General features: G+C 47.1%; 3 protein-coding genes across 3 annotated transcripts; 1 reads left to right on the top strand and 2 right to left on the bottom strand.

The window, feature by feature from the left end:
* Window positions 1-1,801: 1,801 nt before the first annotated feature.
* Window positions 1,802-13,455, bottom strand: RNF40 (ring finger protein 40). Its single transcript, XM_074204793.1, has 21 exons — window positions 13,014-13,455; window positions 12,521-12,722; window positions 12,174-12,347; window positions 11,278-11,445; window positions 10,877-11,018; window positions 10,409-10,615; window positions 10,116-10,237; window positions 9,880-10,026; window positions 9,721-9,795; window positions 9,471-9,590; window positions 8,814-8,993; window positions 7,998-8,133; window positions 7,457-7,578; window positions 6,532-7,001; window positions 5,935-6,052; window positions 4,764-4,913; window positions 4,468-4,680; window positions 4,250-4,375; window positions 4,024-4,164; window positions 3,827-3,928; window positions 1,802-3,685 (listed from the first exon to the last, which is right to left on the bottom strand). Exons 3-21 carry the CDS (start codon window positions 12,303-12,305, stop codon window positions 3,509-3,511), a joined length of 3,048 nt encoding a protein of 1,015 aa, XP_074060894.1. The 5' UTR covers window positions 12,306-12,347; window positions 12,521-12,722; window positions 13,014-13,455; the 3' UTR covers window positions 1,802-3,508.
* CFAP119 (cilia and flagella associated protein 119) lies at window positions 12,789-17,930 on the top strand. The gene is made up of 9 exons (XM_074204795.1): window positions 12,789-13,332; window positions 13,693-13,724; window positions 13,869-13,934; window positions 14,092-14,261; window positions 14,942-15,012; window positions 15,396-15,512; window positions 15,598-15,658; window positions 15,747-15,830; window positions 16,037-17,930. Exons 1-9 carry the CDS (start codon window positions 13,120-13,122, stop codon window positions 16,210-16,212), a joined length of 990 nt encoding a protein of 329 aa, XP_074060896.1. The 5' UTR covers window positions 12,789-13,119; the 3' UTR covers window positions 16,213-17,930.
* On the bottom strand, window positions 16,316-21,897 carry PHKG2 (phosphorylase kinase catalytic subunit gamma 2). Its single transcript, XM_074204794.1, has 10 exons — window positions 21,818-21,897; window positions 21,307-21,419; window positions 19,313-19,488; window positions 18,974-19,028; window positions 18,466-18,531; window positions 18,158-18,321; window positions 17,522-17,612; window positions 17,293-17,446; window positions 17,072-17,197; window positions 16,316-16,907 (listed from the first exon to the last, which is right to left on the bottom strand). Exons 2-10 carry the CDS (start codon window positions 21,399-21,401, stop codon window positions 16,623-16,625), a joined length of 1,212 nt encoding a protein of 403 aa, XP_074060895.1. The 5' UTR covers window positions 21,402-21,419; window positions 21,818-21,897; the 3' UTR covers window positions 16,316-16,622.
* Between the last annotated feature and the right edge of the window lie 6 nt (window positions 21,898-21,903).

The following is a 21,903-nucleotide window of genomic DNA, read 5'->3' as shown; positions in this document are numbered from 1 at the left end:
GATAGGTCTATTATAATTTTCTTTCTCTGTTTTAACTCTTCCTGGTTTAGGTATCAGCACCATATTGGTTTCATAGAGTTATGCAGAGCTCCATCTTCTTAAGGGGGCTTTTATTACTCTCTCTGACCTCTCCTGGCTCCCTTTCATTCAGGGGTTTTAACTTTTCATTCCTGAACTCTTTCTCTCCCCCATCCCCTGACAAATGACAGACTTGGGCAATCCCAACTCTCCAGCCACTGGGTAGGAAAATGACAGATAAAACCCAGCAGCACAGTTCTAACACACAAATAATTTTCCCTCTGGTTGGCTTCAGCTTACTCAATAAACTCTCAGCAAAGCCAGGAAACCTTAATCCTAGGCCCTGAATCCATGACTGCCATATGATCATATTCTGAGACCCAAGCAAGTGATTTATTCTTTTTGGGATTTCCTCATTAATGAATACTCCCTGTTGACACAGTAGGTACTAGGCAGACACAAATGCCATGATTCCTGCCTTCTGAGAGCTCAGTTTTGTAGGGACAGTTAATTTAAGTACACACTTAACTGTGATACAAATGAGAATTAAGTGCACCAGAGTACAATTTGAAAGATCAGATGAGGATCATCACTTCCAGCTTCCAGAATTCAGAAAGGTTTCACGGACAAGGGAGCATCTGAACTACACTGTGAAAGATGGAATGGGGCATAGTCAACAGAGGTGGTGAGGCTTGGGGAATTTCAGGTACAGGGAAAATGAGCAGTCACAAAGAGGGTGAGAGTTACTTTGTTGGAAAGTTTAAAGGACTAAGGTTAAAAGTCTACAAGTGTACAGAGCCCTAAGGTGAAGAATTTGGGCTCCATCTCCTAATGCTTTGTCCTAGGCACTCTTCTTTTCTTTGTATATTTTCTCTTGAGGCTTTCATTTACTTCCAAATGCAGAGGATTCCCAGATCTTTCTCATCATTCCTAATACATTTTTCCCTGAACTCAACTCCCATATCAACATTGATGTAATGAACAACCCCCTAGTGGTACATCTAGCTCAGCATGTCAAAACTAAAAATCACCACCCCACCCAAAACCTAGGTTTAGTTCATAACCTCAGTGCTACCTCTGACTCTTCCCTTTCCCTTCAATTTGCTCCCTTCTCCTCTATCAGGGCCCCCTTTCCAGGCTTAGCTCAGATGCCATTCTCTCATTCTTTCAGCTGAAGGTATTCTTGCTCTTCTCTATCTGGTTTGCTTCTCTCCTTTGCCATCATCACTCTCCATATTGCACAACACTTCTGGCCACCTCTGTCACATTATTTCCAGGATCTAGCACAATTACACTTATTGGAGTTACTGATTTCTGAGTGGCCTGACCAGACCTTTGCCTTTTCAAGATTATTTGGGCAGCCCTATGTGAGCTAGAAATAAGAGACTGGAGTTTGGAAGACCAACTAAAAAGTTTCCCTAATAGTCCAATTGTGAGATGGGCTGATTTTAGGGCAGTGGCAATACAAATAAAAAGTATGAGGGTATAGGCTCAGTAGTCCTTGACCAGGTCTATAAAATACCTGGGGGTGGGGTGGGGAGAGAACAAGCCCAGAGGTCCTCTTAAAGCCGAACTTTTCCAGTTCTGGCTCTTTTGTTAATTCTTTCATACTCCTGGGCCCTTGGTCCAGGATGCTTTCCATGTACTAAGATGAAAAAAATTGGTTTGAATTTGGAGAAGGCTAAGGAATCCTGGGGCTTGAATAGTTGATGAAAATGGATTCTATTCTTCTAAAAACACAGGACTCTAACTAGGGTTTGAATCACACAACTTAAATATGATGTTCAGGTAAAGGTTTAAAGTTTTATTCCTCATAACAAATATCAGCCATACAAGAAATCTAACACAGGTTCTCTGAGTCCAAGCACATAGGAACTTGAAAAATGAATTGTACTCCTCCTTGGCAATGAAGCTATGAGACAGGATGTTGGTGAGAGGTGTAGAGAGAAGGATAAGAATGGAAGTTGGCCATGAGGAAGAAAAATATTTGGACTCAGATGTGAGAGTTTGTTATTAGAAAATCTTTTCGGCTACAGTGCTGTCTTAGACCATCTCTCTCTAATTTGTCTGGTTACTTCTTCCTGCTCCATTTGTTATCATCATATCACAGAGGAGGAGATGGGATAGCTAGGGCTCTGAGATGAGGAGGCTCATGGAAAGCCCAAGGGGCCAAATAATCTAAGATTTTTCCAGCTCTGAAGATTCAGTTCCATCTCTAGCATATGGAATTCCCAGATCCCGTAGTACAATTGAGAAAGCTGCAGCTGAAGGATAGAGAAATGGGATCTAAGTAGCAAATGCAGTGTAAAGCTCCTGGGCACAGGGGTTCCGGAAATTGTAGACCAGCACCTGATGCATGTCACAAAGGGAACAAATGCCAGTGGGGCAGTTTTGGTTGCACTGGATCCCGCAGACCCTCATCATTCTGAGTGAAATCCTCCTCCCGACCTGATAGTCCCAGCCTCATCCAGCAATATGGGTCCCAGAATTGAAAGGCCCATGTGTACCAAGCTAAGAAGAATTTGGCAACTCCTTACAAAGAAAAGAGAAAGCATGGGGGGGAGGGAGGATGGAAGGGGAGACAGACCAACCCTTCATAGGTTACCCAACATGGAAAACCCTTCCCTCCCAGTCCCAAGATGATGAAATGATTCCCCATGGTACCCTGCCCAGCTTCTCCAACAAGAGGATGCACCTGATGGGGCCAGCCCCGATCCAGATGCAGCTACAAGCACTTTGGGGGGGGGGGTAGTGCCCCTTGAGGTGGAGATTAGTAACAGAAATCTTAACTCTGGGAACGAGACTGAAGTTGTAAAGCCTCCTGGATGCATCCTGTTAGGTGAAAGAAAATTTCCTAGGAAGCCAGGCTGATCAATAAAGAAGAACAAGCCCCAAGGAGATAAATGCCAGGGAGCTTTTTGAAGTGAGGAAATAGAGGAAAGGGAATAAAGGAAGAAGACAAAACTATGGATGAGACCTGGCTACAGACCTGAATTGGAGAAAGCTTTCCCTGTGGAGTGAGATTAATGGGGTAGAAAATAACTCTCTTCCCTGCAACTAAGCCTTCAGAGGGGCAAGTTCACACAATCACTTTCCCCTCACAGTCTGTGTCCAGATAAGGCCAAATGGAGAAAGGCAACCTTTTCCAAAATGAGCCACTTCCTGTGACGGACCAGGGCAGAGGGTACATTTAGCAGGAGAGTTCAATCTTGGAGATGAGTTGTGGGGGTCAGACAAATGCCTGGGTTTTGAACCAGAAAAATAAAGATCTGAAGGTATGGCTGGATAAACTCACACATGCCAGATGAATGAAGTGTTTGAGGGCTGGATAGTTAAGGTCCAAAGCAGAAAGGAAGAGAGAGGTTTGGAGGCATGACTCTTGAAGTCTAGGTTCAGTTGACAGCACCATGGAAACCATGCAGGCCTTGGTCCTCCAACCCTGTAACTCAACCAAGATTGTAGAAGTTGGGGAATCTGGATGCAGGTTGCCTCAGCTAATATAGACACGGTGGAAGTCATGAGCCCCAAAAGCAGCATTACACTTTGGGCATTTCCTCTGACGGGCCTCATAGCGGCCCCTTACACACTCAAAGCAGAAAACATGAAAGCACTTGGTGAGGACAGCATCTTTCTTGCGGGTGTTACAGCAGGGGCATGTCAACCGGGCCTGGGACACAAAGAATGAAGAAGGGAATAGGCTTAGTCAATGTATCATTGTGATTTTTACCTTCCTCTCCCCCTCCTCTCTCAACTAGTTAGAACCTCTGAACCCTGCCCTGCCCCATCCAATCCTACCCTGCCTGCTCACCTTGTACTCCTTTATTTCTTCCTGCAAAATCTCATCTGCATCAGCATAGACTTCTACTTTCTTCTGCTTCTCCAGCTTCCGTCGAAGTCGAGAAATATCCTCCTGGGGTAAGATTCCCATGAATCAGTACCTAGAACCCTCACTCCTGACCCCACTGGTCTGAGGCCCCATATCTCCTTCCCTAGCCCTAGCCTCACCTGGGCCCTCTTGAGGTTGAAGCTCTCCTTCTCTCGGGCTGCTCGGCTCTCAGCCAGGCAGGGCTGGATTTCCCGAAGCCGGCTCTGCACATGTTCTAGCTGTACCTTGAGGTCTTCAGCTAGCTGTGCTGCTTCCACTGCCTAGAGGTCAGAGGCCAGATGGTGAATGAACTGGGGAGGCCAGGGAGAATTTTGAAGTGTCCAGCCACCCAGCCTGTATGCTCACCTTCCTCTTATTAAGCTCCAGGGCTTGACTTCGTAGGGTTAGCTCCTTCTCCACACTCCCCAAGCTGCCTTGAAGAACTCGTTCCTTCTCTTCTAGCTTCTGTACCACCAAAAGCTGAGCATCCACCTAGAGTATGAGGGGATGATATCTGAGTGCTTGATGGCTTTTTTGCCTCACTTATGACCCCCCCCCCCCTTTACCCCTTGCCATGTTTGCACCTGAGATTTGAGGCCCAGGACTTGTTCCCCCAGCTCATCCTTCTCTTCCCGGAGCAGCTTATGTATCTGATTGGACTTGATTCTCTCTGACATCAGCTTGAAATTGGCATCATCTTTTTCCCTCAGTTGTTGTATAAGGCGACCATTTTGCTCCTGCATGTCCTCAAAAGCCTGACCAGTCACGTCCATCTCTGAAAGCAGCGCCTCCTCCTCCTGGGGGAACACATCTGGGGTTGGTGGGAGTAAGGGGGCACCATGGGAAGGAGAAGCACAAATGGATAACTTGGTCTCCACACCTGCTTGGTGGCCCCGAGTTTACGCTGCAGGTGCTCAATCTGTTCCTCTGCCAATCGGATCCTCCGCAGAGCATCCTCATCTGCCAGTTTCTTACTCTCTTTTCTTTCCTTCTCCTCCAAGTCCCGGATCCGACTCCGAAGCTCATCTACCTGTGGCAGGTTCAGGGACTAAGTCTGGGGGAAAGATCACTGTTGGACTGTTCCTTCAAATACCACTTATAATCTAATGTTCTTATCTAACCTGACCAGGATTGCCTTGGCTCCTCACTCTATTCCCAGAATTTGGGAGCTAGTCAAAATAGTTGCTTTCCTCCATTCCAGAAATCATTCCTGGGTTCCTTACTTCTCAAGCTCAAGCACAAAGCCCAACCCAGTAAAAAGTCTGTCTTTCTGTCTTCCTGGAGGCCAAAAGGCCTTTCTCAATGCAACTAACCATCACCTTTATCCTTTCTCTCCTGCTGGTACTGTAGCCTCTTTAGAATCTTTCCTGAACCTAAGAGCTGGAATAGATCTCAGGTTACTTCACGTAGTCCTTGCCTGAAATAAAAATTCCTCTGTAACATTCCTAACAAGTGATTTATTTTGCGATTGAAGACTTCAAGTGATGGGAAACTCATGGCTACTGTCCACTCCAATACTGAACTGCTCTAATTTGAACAAATATGCAAATATTTTTATTGAGTGTCCCACGAGGTCAAACAAAATAAGTATTCTCCCTCTCCTATAAAATGGCCTTTCAAAAGATATGAAGCTATTGTCTTCTCTAAGCATTCTATATTCCAGGCTAAACATCCCTAACTTCTCCAACTGGTCTTTATATGCTGTAGTTTTGTGCCTTATCCCCTTCCTGGCTGCCTGCCTAACACACAACAGACACACCTTAACATAGGGTCCACAAGTGAGCATTGAGAGTATGGCAGCTATCTACTATTTTGTATATAGTACAACCCAGCCCAACCTCTGCTATGTTGCCACTCGTGCAGCCTGAGATTCCATAAGCTTTTTGGTTTTTCAAATCATGTGTCAGAGCTCAAACAACAGGGACTCATAAAATGATGCCAATGCTGCACTGATTCCTCCCCAGAGACAAAATGGCTTTGATCAACTTCACTCACTTCAGTCCATATTCCTCCCTCCCCCTATCCCCCCCCCCCGCCCCAGTCTCTATCACCTCAGCCTTGGCTTTGCGTTCTGCAGCCATGAGCTGCACCTTGTCCCTCTGCTCCTTGGGGGCAGACTTATACATGTCCAGCAGCAGCTTCATCTCCTTCTGACTCTCTTGGGCCTTCCTGGGCAGGGAAGAAGTCAAGTTGGAGGGAAAAGTAGATTTTGTGAGAAGACAGGGGGAAGAGAGGCTCAGAAGAAGAGACCAAAGAGTAGTGGCGATAGGAAAGAAATGGCAAAAGGAAGGAGGAGGCCATAGGAAAGGGCAATCACAATCAAACAGGGACTGAAGTAGTTTGTAATACTTGTACCATGAGAGATGAAAAAGATCATCTACTCTAACTCTCCTTCAATTGACGGATATGGAAAATGTGATCTAGAGTGGGCAGGTGACTTATTCAAAGTATAGAGTGAGTGATAGAAATAGAACCCAGCAGAACAAGCCAGGGGTTGATTCTGAGCACTATGAATTCTTCAGTCAATGCACATATATTTGCCTTTTTGTTAAGGATGACAGAATGAATGTAGAAAAAAATGGTAAAGGAGGAGGAAAAGGAAGAGAGGACTTGGGATAAGTAGGTAAGGGGTACAGGCTGGTTCTCACTTGAGCTCTCCTCGAAGTCCCTTTAGTAATTCTGATTCTTTTCTCTTGCTCTCCTCAGCCTTGGCCTTGTCTCGATCTCCCCTTGATGAAGAGGAGGAGGAGGAAGAGGATGTTGGGGTCCCGGTTGCTGGTCCTTCCCGGTCCCGGGGCTCTCGTTTTCCTCGAGACTCAGCCTCACGGCTCCTGGAAGCAGGGGTTTGGGGTGTGGGGTGTGGGGTTTGGGCCTGGTTAAGAGGCACCTCCTCTTCAAAAGGGGGCTCTTCTTTCTTCACCACACTGGCTGTGGAGGCCGTGGGGGTCACTGGGGCTGAGATTGACTCTTTTTTGATCTCTTGGAGAGCAGCTGGTCCTGAAGCAGTATTCTCTTCTTCTTTCACTGGGGCCAATATTCCCCCTCCTCCAGATCCCTGATCTTCAGAGGCAGTTTGGGATGGGGCTAAAGGGCCTGAGCCAACAGTTTGTGCCCGGAGCTAAAAGAACCCAGAAAGGAAAGAAATGTCATGGCTTTGAGGTCCCTGGAAGCACCAAACACTGGAGCCAGTGAAGTACTGATTAGAAGTCCTTAAACTGGAACCTGTGGCAGTTCATTCAGATCTTTCCAGCCCATCCTGCCACAGGTTCCAGTTTAAGGACTTCTAATCAATACTTCACTGGCTCCAGCTACAAAATTATATGATAAAACAAACAATTATTCAGTTCCTATGGCGTATCAGGAACTATATATTACCCCACACTTCAATAACAATCACATTCCTATAACAATTTTATAATTATAAAACACTTTCTTCAATAACCACTCTTAAGTAGGGAAGATGTTATTATCCTTGATTTTGAGATGATGAAAAAGTCTCAGAAAGGTCAAATGCTTGGCCTGGGATCACAGGGTTAGTTCAGCATGTCTCTCCATTGATATAACCCGCCTGACCTTGCCAATCTCCGCCTGCACCTCCCTCAGCTTCCTCTTATACCGCTGTGCATCACCCTTCAGCTGGTGGTTGTGGTTTTGCAGGCTGCTGATCAGGTGGCGCATCTCCCGGTTAATGGGGCCTATGGGAAAAGGTGGGTGGAGGGGCCTTAAGGGTGACAGCAGAAGCTCACTTGGATCAAACAATCAGGTTTTCATTCCCCAAGGAGTCACAAAAGTACAGAAAACTAGGAAACTACAATCAGACATATACATATACTTTTACAGTTCTTAAAAACTCTTTCCTACAAATGATATTTATATCATTTGATTCTCAAAAACCTCTAAGGGAAAGCAAGAACCCAACTCTTGCTATTTCAGAAGGAAGGGAATCCCAGAAGGTGAAATGACTCACAGGATGTCATATTCAGTAACAAAGCTGGAACTTGAAAAACCAGACTTCTTCTTGACTTTACTGGACTAGATAGGATAGTCTAGGATAGGATAACCTAGGATAGCCCCTGATGATTCCATGGACCCTTTAACCTCCAGCATCCCTTACCTGCCTGCTCGTTGGCTGCTAGATTCTGTTCAAATTCAATTCGCAGCATCTCATACTCTTTGCGCACTTGGGCTAATGTGTCCTCTAGCTGAATCACTTCAGTTCGAAGCTTCTTTTGTAGACTCAGCTCATCACTCTGTCCATGATCAAGAGCACAGAAATTGGGAGGTAGAGGCCAAAGAAGGGACACCTCTCTTATCAAATCTTTCTCTCCAAAGCTGAATTCAATACTCTTTACAATATACATTGTCTAAGCCCTAAAGATGTCATGACCCCATTCCCTCTCTTTTTCTTGCAAAGTGCAATGCAACTTATTTTCAGGTAGGAAAAAGGATTAAATGTATCTCTTGTAGCACAATGGTACTGTTCCACCAACAAATGATAAAATAAAAATAAACTGCAACCCTACTTTTCCACATATATCCCTCTCTACATATCCCCCTACTTCTTCTCCCTGAGGAAAGAGCTAAGCCTTTGCATTTAAGAAAAATACACTAAAGTAAAGGCAGTACCTTTAGAGACAGCAAACCTTTCTAGCCTAAAAACAAATTCGTAACAACTATATAATCACCCTGCATTCACAATGAGTTCTTTTTTGTCTTTATTTAGAAGGGAATAGGGTGATATGCATTAGAATACAGGTTCTGCTACTTTCCTTTCCCCTTTCCACTCCCCCAAATGCTATGGTACATCAAAAGAATAGAATCCCATCTCCACGTAAATGATGCTCTGAATCTTTCCTGAAGGATACCAGAGGGAAAATAAAATGATTTAGGGCCTGGGAACAGATGATGAGCCTATCATATTCTCCCTTACCTCCATGTGCTCAATGTGTCTCAGATGGGAGTTCTTGGTAGCCAGAAGTAGCCCCCGAGCTTCATCTAGCTGGGTCTTCACTTGCAAGGATTCATTGTAGAGCAGAGAGAACTGAGCCTGGAGCAGTCGGTACTCACCAGTCTCTCTTACCACTTCTTCAGGTAAGCTCCGAAGAGCCACCTGGGAATGGAAAAGGAAAATAGAATAATAAAGTCCCACAACAGTTGGTCCAAATCCCACCCCCCTTTTAGTTTTTTTGTAAGGCAATGGGGTTAAGTGGCTTGCCCAAGGCCACACAACTAGGTCATTATTAAGTGTCTGAGGCCGGATTTGAACTCAGGTACTCCTGACTCCAGGGCTGGTGCTCTATGCACTGTGCCACCTAGCCGCCCCTTTCCCCTCTTAAATTTTTTTTTTTATTAATTTAAGGCAATGAGGTTAAATGACTTGTCCAAGGTCACGCAGTTAGGCAATTATGAAGTATCTGAAGCCGGATTTGAACTCAGAGACTCCTGACTCCAGGGCCAGTGCACTATCCACTGTGCCACCTAGCTGCTTTTTTTTTAATGTTTTAATATTTTTTTTGCCCTTTCTAAAACACTCTCTGAAGTGACCTTTTCCTTTTAACTATTTTATCCTCCCCATCCTATCCCTCACCTTGAGTCGTTCATTGCTCCGCACAGCACCCTGTAGCTCTGCCTGAAGCTTTTCTAACTCTGCCATGCGGCTATTGGCCAACTCTTGATTCTCCTCTAGCTCAGCATTCAGCATCTCAAACTGGACCAAGGCCAGAAGATAAAGGAAGAAACAGAGATGGGTAACCAAAAATAGACAAACAAAATGGGATCTCAGAAGGGGAAAGTGTGACCCAAAGGGAGTGATGGGGAATGGAAGACTAGTAGCTCACCTTTTGCATACTGAGTGTGATTTGGCCCCCTTGAAAATTGCCTGAGCTCCCTGATACATAGTAGCCTGAGTTGAGCTGGAACAGAATAGAAAGAACTGGAATTATGTTAGTCCAGAAACCAAATCACTGACCTCCCCTTTATTTTCTCCCATTCCCTACCTGTTCCAGGGCCTCAGCTAGGTGCTTATTGAGTTTTTGCTCTCGTTTGCGCAGTTTCTCAATGTCCCACTGTAAATCCTCCACTGAAGTCTCCATCTCTAGCACCTTGGTCTCTGCTGATGTCACCTTGTCTTGGAGTTCTGAGTACTGTGGAAGTGAAATATCAAGGTGTGGACTGAGAATCCTCTTATCTCCTTCCAAAGATTCATTCAAATGCCCCATATCAGCAGTCTTACTTCCAGGGAGATTCGGTGGTGCTTCTCCTGCAGTTGTGTGGTCAAGTCCTGTAGTCTCCTGTTGTCCTGCCTGAGTTCCCTGGTTAAAGTCCTAAGTCCTTCCCCAAGGGACTCACACTCTCCTGAAAAGGTAGGGAGTAATGAGAAGGTAGTGGCAACCAGAAGAAAAGGTAAGGAGCAGGAAACTAAGATTAAATGACAGACAAAGGATTCCTGGAAGGAATTGGGGAACAAGTGAAATAGGTCTGGTATAGTTCTGAACGGGGAAGAGGGCTGAGTACTCCTGAGTTCACCTCTGCTTTGGACTCGATGACACAGTTCTTCTACTCGCCGATGTAGGCGGTCTGAGGCCTCTACTACTCTGGACACTGCTGCCTTGGAGAACTCCATACGGCCCTGGAGTTGAAGTTCTACCTCTTCGCTACTGCTGGCCCTGAGGGCTGCCACAAAAGCCAAAGCTGGCTCACTTAGTGGGGGCCGAAGCTGCAGAGTGGGTAGATCTGTGACAGAGATCAAATATTAATTGTCATACTTGACATGGGTATACGAGAGCGTTCAAGAGTTATACTGAAAAGGAAAAATGAGAAGCAAGGTCCTGGAGGAAGTATGATGAATCAAAACCCTATTATAGCTTCCAATAAGCAAGCCTTTATTATTAACATTTATATGTCTCTTTAAATTCGGTCTTCTCCCTCGATCACTGTCACTCTGCTCATCACTTTCCCCATGATTTTTTGTTATCTCTCCACCACTGGTCTCACCTCTTCTCTCTGTAGTTCCTGGTTCAGGCAAAGGGGCCCCATCAAGTTCAGAGACATCTTGGGTTCCTGGTTCTTCTGTCCTAGATAGAAGTTCTCCTCGTCCCTCATGTCGTCGGAGGAGGACCTCTACGGTTTCATCCAGCTGTGAGGAAGCAATAGAAGAATATAATTTTTCTGGAGGTTTCAATGGCAAAATTTTCTCTCTCCAAAAGGGAACAATGAAAACTCATTGTTGGAATTGGAAGTTGAAAAAGATTATAAAGAAAACGGAACTGGGAACTGAATCTAAGATAGAAGGAATGAGAAAATGAAGACATATGGCAAGGAGGCAAGGAGATTTTATGGATCCGGACTAGATAAACTGAGACAAGTAACAGGAGTCATTACCAGTGGAGACATACCTGAGCCCAATAGCGGTTGACAATGAGCAATGTAGCATCATCAGTGGCTTGTCGCTTTTCTAACTTTTCAATTCGTTCCCTTAATTCATCTTCACAGGCCTGTCGTTGTTCCAGTCGTTCTGCCAACTTCTTATTTTTGAACTGTAACACCTTCAGGTCCATTTCCTCCTGTAGAAGGAAGAGTGAGTAAAAGAACGCACGAGTCAGGAAGGCTATAATAAACTCTCTGGAAAAAAAGAAATGGAAAGCAGGGTGCTGCAAGAAGGTATGGTGAGTCAAAAGCTCATTGTAACTTTTAAAGTTATAATGATAAATGAATTTAAAGGTCCACTGTAATTTGTAAAGTGCTTTACATATGATTTCCTTTAAACCACAGAACAATCCTGTAAAATGAGCATTACAGATTTCCTACAAGGAGAAAGGAAGGCTAGAGAAATTGTGACTTGTGTCAGAAGTGGGATTCTGAATCAAGTCTCCCTGGTTTCCTCTTCGTCATGTCACAAAGTATTAACAATAATAAAGACGCATTAATGAAACTGAATTAATCTCTACTAGTTGGGAGGATGACAGAGGCACAGTCAGAGTGCTGCAGTGATTCTTCCTGAATAATTAAGGGCCTAGAGGATAATCTTCAGTGTTTCGGTTAGATTTTCTGATGAATGTTTAGATAAAATTAGAGACAAGAATAGGAAGGTAAATGTGTGGGGCTTTGAGATGAATAGATGAGAAACCTGAGGCTCCTAGGGAACATGACTGACTTGGCCGGGCTCCGGGTTCCAGTTTCCTTTCTTTAGATTCCGGTTTCGGGGCTCTTTCGAGGACACTGAGTCTGGATATTGGGGTGGGGGGCTGAGTGTGGAGTGAAATGGGGAGGGGGCCGGAGAGGCTGCACTAACCGTGGAGGAGATGCCTCCCAGGCGGATGGGCTCGATGAGGGTGGTCGTGGTCTTCTCCTCCCGATTCTGCTTCTTCTCCGAGGGGCCCGAGCCCCCGTCCCCGGCTGCGCGCTTGTTGCCGGCCCCGGACATGGCTGCAAAGAGAGTGGCGACCAGAAGCGGCTCTTCCTTCACCTGAGGGAGAGGCGGGGCCGGGGGAGGCTCAAGGACCCGGTGGGGGCAGGGAGGCTCCGCTCCTTCTTTCCTTCTCCCGGGAAGTCTTCAGGTCCTCCAGAGCCTCTCCCCAGGGGGCCAGCGGCCTCCTTTCCCCGGGTCCCGGCCCCCAACAGTCCCAAGGGATCCCTCACCTGTGCCAGCCTCCACCAAGCGCCGCCATGATGTACGTCACCGGATGTCGCATCAAATTCCTTCCAAGGGCGCAGGCGTCGGGGAGTGGGCGGGCACGCAGCGAAATTTGTCTGCTTTCTTTCCTTATTGGTCAGAGCCGCGATTTTAGAACCGCCTCCTGCCTTCGGAATGCTTCCTTACCCAGCAGTCCGTCCTCTTGCCCTTGATTGGTGAAACGGCAAAGCACCATGGCAACCGTCTCCAGATCACATTTCCTGTCGAGTCCCTCCACCCTCCTCCTTATTGGTAAAGTGGAGAGGACTGAGCAAATACTCGCGGCGGAAAACACTGCGCTTGCGTAGCATTTCCTCATTTATTGGTTTGCTCTTCATTCCTGTCACACGCCTTTACCCCGCCCTCACAAGCCCTCTTAGCAACTGCTAACCCAGCAACGACGCTTGGCGCGGATTGGCCAAATCGAGATCATTTCTTGGTCCCGATTGGCTGACGTACCGCCACAAGGGGCAGGGCCTCGATGCTCCGACCCGCGGCCCCGGCCTGAAGGCACACCCGGCCGAGAAACAGGTCCGCGTAGGCTGGGGCGGCAGCGGTTGGCACGATGAAACGGAGAAAATCGAGTAGGGTGTCAGGCCTGAGTCTTGGCCTAGAATTGGGCCCGGGCTCCGCCTCCGAGGCGCGGTTGGACGCGGCCCCGGGCCTGAATGAGGAAGCAGATTTGAATTCAAGAGCGGAGAACGAGCTCACGCCAAAGCCGGAGCCGCCGTCGAGAAGAGAGAGCCGGGAGGAGGAGCCGGGCGCCAACCTGATGCCCGTAAGTGCGGGCCCCGCGCGCGGAGCTCACGCACACCCGTGGGAAGGCGTGCCCCTAACTTCCCCCGGCGGCAGCGCCGCCCGGGCACTCCAGGGGGACGGACCCTCACGTGCCCTCCAGGCCTGCCCGGCCTCTGCCCGGCTCCAGCCCCTCGTTTCCGGGCGACGCGAAGAGTCCCGGGCAGGAGTGGCCCCGGGCCTCGTGGCATTTCCGCCGCTTCCCTGGGAGTGGGGGGGGGGCGTGCCCGGCCCGGGAGTGCCCCGGCGCCGGGGCCGAGCGGGCCGGCCTGGCCTGCCTGGCCCTCTCGGATCCCCTCCAGAAAGGCCGAGCGCAGGGGTCACACGCGCTCTCTCTCCGCAGCCGCCGCTTCCTCAGCCCCGGATCTGCTTGTGGTGAGCCGGGGCCGGGGCCGGGGCCGGGGCCGGGGCCGGGGCCGGGGCCGGGGCGGGTGGGGCCTCCCCTCGACTCTGCCCCCCGGCTGGCCCTGGTGGACGGCCGCCCAACTTCTTTCCTGGTCTCCCCCTTTCGAACGGCAGGAAGTACCTGGACGTGCATTCCATGGACCTGCTGGAGAAAACCAGCACCTTGGAGGAGATGCAGGAGTACGGGCTAAGTGACCAGGAGGGGCCCCGCCCCAGGACCCTGATGCTTTGGGTGGATGAGGAAAACCAGGGGGGAGGGAGCTTCTCTAGGAACCCCCAATGGGGGACTTTTACTGCTGAACTGGTTGCTCTTTACCTTCCCCTCAATCCCCGCAAGGTTGCTGGCGGAACTGCTAGGCCTGGGGAAGGCAGACAGGAGTCCTAGGGAGGCGGTGACGCTGGACATGTTTTGCCACACCCTGATCTTCTGCCGGCAGCAGGGGTTCTCTCCGGAGCAGACCTCGGCTGCTTGCGCTCTGCTTCAGGACCTCCACAAGGCCTGCATTGGTGAGTCCTAGTGTTAAGAGAAGCACCATGCCAGGATTCTTCAGATCTCGGCCGAGGGGAGGGTTGGAGGGACGCAAGGAGCCAAGGTCCATGATAAGCATCAAATAGTGTTTTGGCTACCCTGGTAGGATGGATGAGATTGAGCAAAAAAACTCTGGGTTCCAAAGTGAAATTAGTAGCTTAAAAGCCACATCTCTTTTATCCTGGAGCCATTCTTTATACACTATTGTTTTGCATTGTTTCCATTAGGCAATGAGCTTCTTAAAGGCAGTTACTGCCTTTCTTTTGTAGGCACTTTATGCTTGTTGATTTGATTTGTACAGAACGGAAGGCTGTCGGAAGTAAGGTCAACAGAATTTTGGGGAGGGACACTTCGTTTTTTACTTAAACCTTTTGTAAAGAAGCAAATGGGTATTAGACGGGGAAATCACTTATTCCAATCGATAGTGACAGGTAGATTAGAAATAGCCTTGTGTTCAAGTGTTACTTCTGATACATACTAACACAGAGCCAAGTAACCCAAGCCATAACTTCTCGGTGTTCTAGGCAACTCCAAAAAGGTGCAGGGGTGGTGCCATCCTGTACCTATAGAGGGAGTTCCCTCATCCCAGAGTTCCCAATACCACTACAGTTATCACTGAGAGGAGTTCTCACTGTCATTTCTTTTTCCTTCTCCTCAGCAACCCCCTTAGGCAACATGGAAGACTGTTTCCAATTTTTCACCAATCTCCTCTTCTGCCATGGAGTCAGGGTTAGTCTCACCATAAAGGAAATGAGAATTCTGAAAAATTTAACATCCCCATCCAATGCTGCATCCAGCAGAATTTCCCCTATTTCCCTCCTTTTCCACCTTAAGTCCTGGAAGGCCAAAACTATGCTTTCTCCCGTTCTTTGTCCTGAAGATTCTGTAAAAAAATAAAGGGGTGCGGCTAGGTGGCACAGTGGATAGAGCACTGGCCTTGGGAGTCAGGAGTACCTGGGTTCAAATCTGACCTCACACTATAATTACCTAGCTGTGTAGCCTTGGGCAAGCCACTTAACCCCATTGCCTTGAAAAATCTAAAAATAAATAAATAAAAAATAAAGTTCATTAAAAAAACAAACCAAGCTATATGTTCTTATCCTTTCCCACAGCGGCCCCCCTTCAGCATTGACCTTTTTGGAGAAGAACAGCTGCTAAATCTATCAGATTATATCATCAACACCTACTTCCGTCATTTTAAGCTCTACAAGTATGTCTTCACCCCCCAGGTATTGGTCCTACAGGATACAAGAAAAATTTCCATTCTATCTATCCCATTTCCCTATCTTAACAGTTGTCATTCCACTCTCCCAGGTGCGGTTAGATTTGTCTTTTCAATATGTAGGTCTGCCTGAAGTAAAGCCCCCAGCAGATGGTAAGAAGAGGGTATGTATTAAAGTGGGCCTGGGAATAGTGTTGGGAAGCATGCCCTAAGGTTTCACATTCTTCCTTTCATCTTGCAGTACAAGAGGAAGAGGTGGTATCAGAGACAGTGTCACCTATTCTAGAAGAGCCAGTACCAGAAACAAAACCCGAGGTGGAGCCAAGTAAGGAAATTGAGGGGCACCTGTTTCCCTAAGCCTTCCCTGGGAAGCTCCTTCCTTTCTTATCCTGATAATACTGAATTGAGAAGTGTATTTCCGACCTCCCAGGACACTCCCTGATACAGCATTGTGCTACACTGAATGCCCTCTCCTCACAATTTGGGACTGAGAAGCTTCTTTCAGTTAAAATTTGAACCATTTTTTTTCAGCAACCCCAGGTCCAGGCGATATACTCCGAAATTTCATCTCAGCCCAGCTTACCCAGGAGCTGGTGCAACTCAGGCAGTTGGTAGAGGAACGGCTGAAAGCAGGAGAGGAGCAGCTTAACAGCAGACTGGTTGCCCTTGAGAATCCTACCATGGTCTCCAAGAGCAAAACCAAGTAACCCCTGGGGAATTTACCCAAATAAAAGCCTGGGCCAAAAGTACCCTGTCCCTTCCCCCAGGTCCCCTTCTGAGCACCTTCTCACTCCACTTTTAAGACACAGCTTTGTTTCCCAGTGTGCAGGATGATTTATTACACGTGAAAAATGGACAGCAACAGCAAAGATGTGAAAAACATTCTCAGCTGGTCCCTTTTCCTTCCATTTTCAAGTCCTGTAGTCCTGAGCAACAGGAAATGGGGGCATAGAACTGGTCCCCTTTGTAACATCACCATCAGAGAGCACAAGAGAAGGGAAGAATGCCTTTGGCCAGAGTCTAAGGTGACCAAGTTGACTGAAGCCTTCAATTGGGGAACCTGAACTTCCCAAGGCTCTTGGGTTGGGAAGCAGAAGCAGACATCTGGGGAACCCAACTATGCAACAATAGATTCATCATCAGTGTTGTTTGGATCTCCCTCCTCTTCTGTATTAAAGCCCAGGTATGGACCAGGAGGCCGGTGTTGAAAGAGGGCAGCCCTGTTCTGTTGCTCACCCTTCTTTACCCAGTGTCCATAAAGGCGAAAGGCACAATTGTCAATGAGTTGCCTCACTGGTCGAAGCCCATATGGGTCTCCTAATAGAGCTCCCTTGGTCATGGGCCTTGAACGGCAACTGCTCAGGGCAACTCGGCCTGCAGCCAATACTGTCCATGCTGCTACCTAAGAACAAAAAAAGAAGAAAACAATCATGGACACACTAAAAATATATCTAGATCTATCATCTAGGTCCAAGGGGAGTGGGGTTTAAGTGAGGTAAATGATGTGGTAGTAGGTTTTGTTTTCCCAGGATCCTCTATCCTGTAATATTTTCTCTCTGTCCTTACTCTGAATCTCTGGAGGGGAGAAAGGCTCCAGGCCTGGCGACCCTCACAACGCTGGAAGAAAGGATGCTGCAGGGCCTGCTCTGCAGTCAGTCTTTCCTCAGGATCCACCCGGAGCAGCCTTGAGATCTAAGAGAGAGCAGAAGCTATGAGACACTTCTTCCCCTGATTCCTGGACTTCTAATTGCAACTCCCCTACCACTTTGAGCCTTTGATCTACTCACCAGGTCTTTAACAGTTGCTGATCGGTCATCCCATTCTGGTGACCTGAACTGGTATCGGCCTTCCATGATCAATCGTAGCATCAGGATCTGGCGTCGATGCCAGAATGGGGGAGAACCAGCCAGGAGTGTGAACAGAATCACCCCACAGGCCCAGCTGAGAGGAGGGAAGAACAGGTTTAGGATAGGGGAATGAAATGGGAGAAAGATCAACAATCAACTAGCAACTTACAGGTCAACCTCCTTGCCATAGCCAGGGTGGGTTTCATCCATGGAGCACTTCAGAATCTCTGGGGCCAAGTAGCCTGGGGTCCCACATAATTCTGGAGAGATAAGGACACATGTTAGAGATACTAATATCCTACCTAGTTTCCCTACCTTGAAGCTTTCCCTCTCCTCCAATCCATTTGATTTGTGGCTGTTGGGAGGAGTCTTAGATACCCTGATCACATATGTGACTACAAACTCTTGTTTATAATTTTACAAATAATTTGCATTGTTTCTTGGAATACTCTGGTTTCCCTAGTTACCACCACACTTCCACACTCCCAGTGTATATGTCACTAACATAAAAACTGGAATTTTGGAGAATATGGTATAATAATTAGCTCATTTTCTTAATAAAAGTCCTCGTTTTAAAACTTGTTACTGAAAATCTGTAATGATCCCAGGTCACAAACTAAATAGGTACTATTAAGCTTTAATTTTTATTTCACTCACGGGCTTCCTACTTGATTTTTGTGAGGATGGAACCTTTTGACTGAGGTACCATCCTCACAAAGATCATTTTATCTACAACCTAGAGAGTTCCCTGAGCATAGGCTTCTCCAATCAAGATTCAGCTGCTCAGGAAACAGATTCCCTTTACCTCGAAGTTTCTCGCCAGGTTCCAAATGGCAGGAAAAACCAAAGTCAGAAAGTCGAATCTGCACATTGTCATCTAGGAGAATATTCTCAGGCTTCAGGTCACGATGCACGATGTTGTTGGCATGAAGAAAGCTCACAGCCTCCAGAAGAGACCGCATTATGGACCTGGGGGGGGGGGCAGAAGAGTATTCTCTTCTGCAGCCCCAGAGTCAGCACCTTTTGCACTCATTTGTTTTTTTTTTCCCCCATTCCCTCATTTTTGATAGGATACAGAAATTCCCTTACTCCATACCCAGGTCTCCTTTTTACCTGGCCTCTTTCTCTGTGAGAGCAACCTTCTCTGTGAGGTAGTCAAACAACTCTCCTTTCCGCATCCTGAAAGATCAAAGGTCAATGATCTATCTTGATGGGAAGCTAAGGGGAACCAGCCATTGTTGTCCTTTAATAAAGTTAATGCCCACTATATGCAAGGTCATCACTATCCTATATATACAATGATGAAAAAGAATCAGTCCCTTATAGTCTTCTCTTTGGGAAGAAACCAAAGGTCCTACAATGGGTTCTATGACTGAGGTAATTACTCAGGCTCAAGCTAGTTAAAGGGAGCCTACTTATGGATTGTCAAAGCCCCAGAGGAATGGATGTCCATCATTTATGCAGTTTGTTTTTGTTCACTGATTTATCTTTTTCAGTGCCTTCTAGGTGAAATATTTTAGGGTTCATTAGTCATTCTCACTCTTAGAAAGAAGTTACAAAAGGCAAAAAGAAAAAGGAGGAAAGTCTAGGAAACACACCACAACCAAAGAGAGATACTCACAGGTCAAATACCAGGAACATGACGCTAGAAGACTCGTAGGAATCGATGAGGGTGACTGGGGAAAGAGGGAAAAAGAGAAGGAAAGACCCAGAGAAATGCAAAGGAGGAGACACATTAAGGGTGCTTTTTTACTGTGAGATGGAAAGGGGAGCTATTATAGGGAAGGGAAAAAAGAGGTAAGATGAGTTATGGGGTCCCAAAGATTTATGAATTCATGATGACACAAAGCCAGAAGGGGATGAACAGGCAATGTGAAGGTGGAAGGGAGAATTTTTTTGGGGACAGTTAAGGAGTTGGTTGGGATAGCTGGGTTATCAAAGAAAGGAGGTATAGCCTCACTGATGTGGGGGTGGCCAGCAACCTGGCGCAGGATCTGGGTTTCTCTTCTGGTTGCCTCTCGCACCTCCTCCAGTTGCTCAGAACTCAACCTTTCAGCAGTAATCTCCATGATTTTCACTGCAAACTCCTGGCCAGTAACACGGTGAACACAGCGTCTAACTACAGAACTTATACCCCTGATTTGGGGGGGAGAAGGGGGAAAGGGATAAAAAAGGAATTGTGAGAAGGCTGAACTTTTTTACTCCTATAACTTGTACATTCCTGCCACCCCTTATCCAGCTGGCCTCCTTCAGACTTAATCCTTCGCTTGGATCATCTTATAGCCTCTCTCTAATCATTTCTTATCCTCTTTTTTTTTTCAGTTGTCTGCTTTGAAGGACCTTATCTAAAAGAATTACATCAATTTATTAATTAAAGTAAGGATTAGGAGCCAGCTTTGCCACTAACATAATATCTGAGGTTTTCCATTTTTTAACCTAATTTACATTCATAATGGTAACTTTGTTAACACTTGTCTTGCCATATGGTTAGCTTCATTTTATAAGGAAAGAAACAAGAATCAGAAGAGGTTAAATGACTTGTTGAGGGTCACTATATCTAAGTGTCAATGTAAAAATTCAAACTCAGGTCTCTTGACTACATGTCCTGTGCTATTCCTACTAAACCTGTTTGTCTAATGTGCGTGCCTATGTCTCTTTTTGACATCATATGGAAATGATAATACTCTGTGGTTGGAAGCATCAAATAGTCCTTCATATTTTACAATGCTTAGATACTTTTTGGGGGGGGTCAACTGGGGTTAAGTGACTTATCCAGGGTCACATAGCTAATAAGCATCTGAGGTTGTGTTTGAACTCATCTCTCAACACCTAAGCTACTGCTTTATGTCCCCTAGTTGCCCCAACAGATTCCTGCAAAGCAGTTTCCCGTCCACAACAATTACAGTATCTCAGTATTAGAACATCAGATCCCACATATAGTCAATATTTGCAGCAGTATTTTTTTGTAGTTTCAAAAAACCAAAACCAAAATAGACACCAATTCATTGGGAAATGACTAAAAATCATTAAACATGGTATATGTATGAATGTATGCTGATCTGTAAAAAGTAATTGCTATGAAGGATATAGGGAAGCATAGGAAGTCTCATATAAACAAAGTAAAGTAAGCAGAACCCGGTAAACAAAACCATAAAATACAAAAACTTGAAACAATGCTGTGAAATTAAAATGACCAAAGTTGGTCCCCTGAAAGAGGAAAGTGTGTATCTTCCCCTTCATTTACAGAGGTAAGGCATTGTACAGAAGGTGGGACTTAAAGAGTCGGCAAGGTTAACTTTGCTGAACTTTTTTTCCCTCTTTATATAACTTGTCATAAGAAATTGCTTGAATGTGGAATATATACTGAGAAGTGAAAGGGATGTGAAACATGTTAGTCATCAAACTTTAAATTTTAAAAAGGCCTTAACATCTCTTAACCAAACTGGATCTGAAGAGAACTGGTTGAATTCATGAGCGTCTGAGCAATTCTCAAGCCTGTATCTAAAGATCTCCTGCAACAAACGAAGCGAAGCGGTGACAGACTCTTCTACTTCTCTAACAGCTTTAATCGTTACAAACGTTTTGCTTATTTTAAACAGAAGTATGCTCATCTGCAATTGTACTATCCATGGTTTTTAGATGTTTTCTGGGACCCAAGCAGAACTATAGCTCTGTTAAAATGCTATCTCTGTCACTTCCTCTGTGACCTCAGCAAGACATTACCAGCTCTTAGGGCTCTTTCCTCTATAAAATAGGGCGGCTGGGCTGGTCGAGCTAAGCTTCATTCTGGCTCTAAATGTAGGGTTTAACAGATTCCCCATGAACAAGTTTCCTACGAGGAGCGCTTGGTCCCAACTACAAAGACAAAGGCCGGCGGCATCGCACACCCGGGTCCCGGGTCCCGGGTCCCGGGTCCCTGTGCAGGGGCGCCTCCCGGGGGCGCCGGAGCCCTACCTGCCAATGACATCCTTGGGGTCGTACTTCTGGTAGAACTCCTTCGCCGCAACCCAGTCGGGGAGCTCATCCTCCGGCCCCACGTCCAGCGTCATCTTGAAAGACTGCGGAGCCTGCGAGGACACGGAGGGGAGGGCGGCAAGGGCGGGGATGGAGGGCAGCGAGGCCCACCAGCCCGAGTTCCGGGGCTGAGGCTGGGGGGACACGCATCTGGGATCCCTGCAGCGCCGAGCGAGCGGCTGAGGAGCCAGGATCTTCAGGGCAGGGCAGGGGGAGCGGGGGGCGGCGGAGAGAATGAGGGCCTGGGCTCGGGGAGGCGCCCTAGGAGAAGCCTGCGGCCCGGGGGGGGAGGGAGGAGGGAGAGGAGGGGTGGGGGAGGGGGCTGGGAGGAAGGGGAAAGGGGGGGACGCGGGAGCGGGAAGAGTGGGACCGTTGACACGCAGGCGCACTGGGAAAGCCGGGGGAGGGGGGAGGGTTGAGGGAATGGGGGGTCTCGTTCGGTCTCACCCACCAGGCGGAAAGGGAGGGGGATGGGGGACGGCTTGGGCGGCCCGGGGTCTCCGCGCGGTCTCCGGCTCCAGGATTCCGGGCGCGCAG

This window comes from Macrotis lagotis, chromosome X, assembly GCF_037893015.1.
Source record: "Macrotis lagotis isolate mMagLag1 chromosome X, bilby.v1.9.chrom.fasta, whole genome shotgun sequence".
In the NCBI taxonomy this organism is placed as follows: Eukaryota; Metazoa; Chordata; class Mammalia; order Peramelemorphia; family Peramelidae; genus Macrotis; species Macrotis lagotis.
Note: the sequence above shows the minus strand (reverse complement) of the source record. Positions and strands in the feature narration are given on the sequence as shown.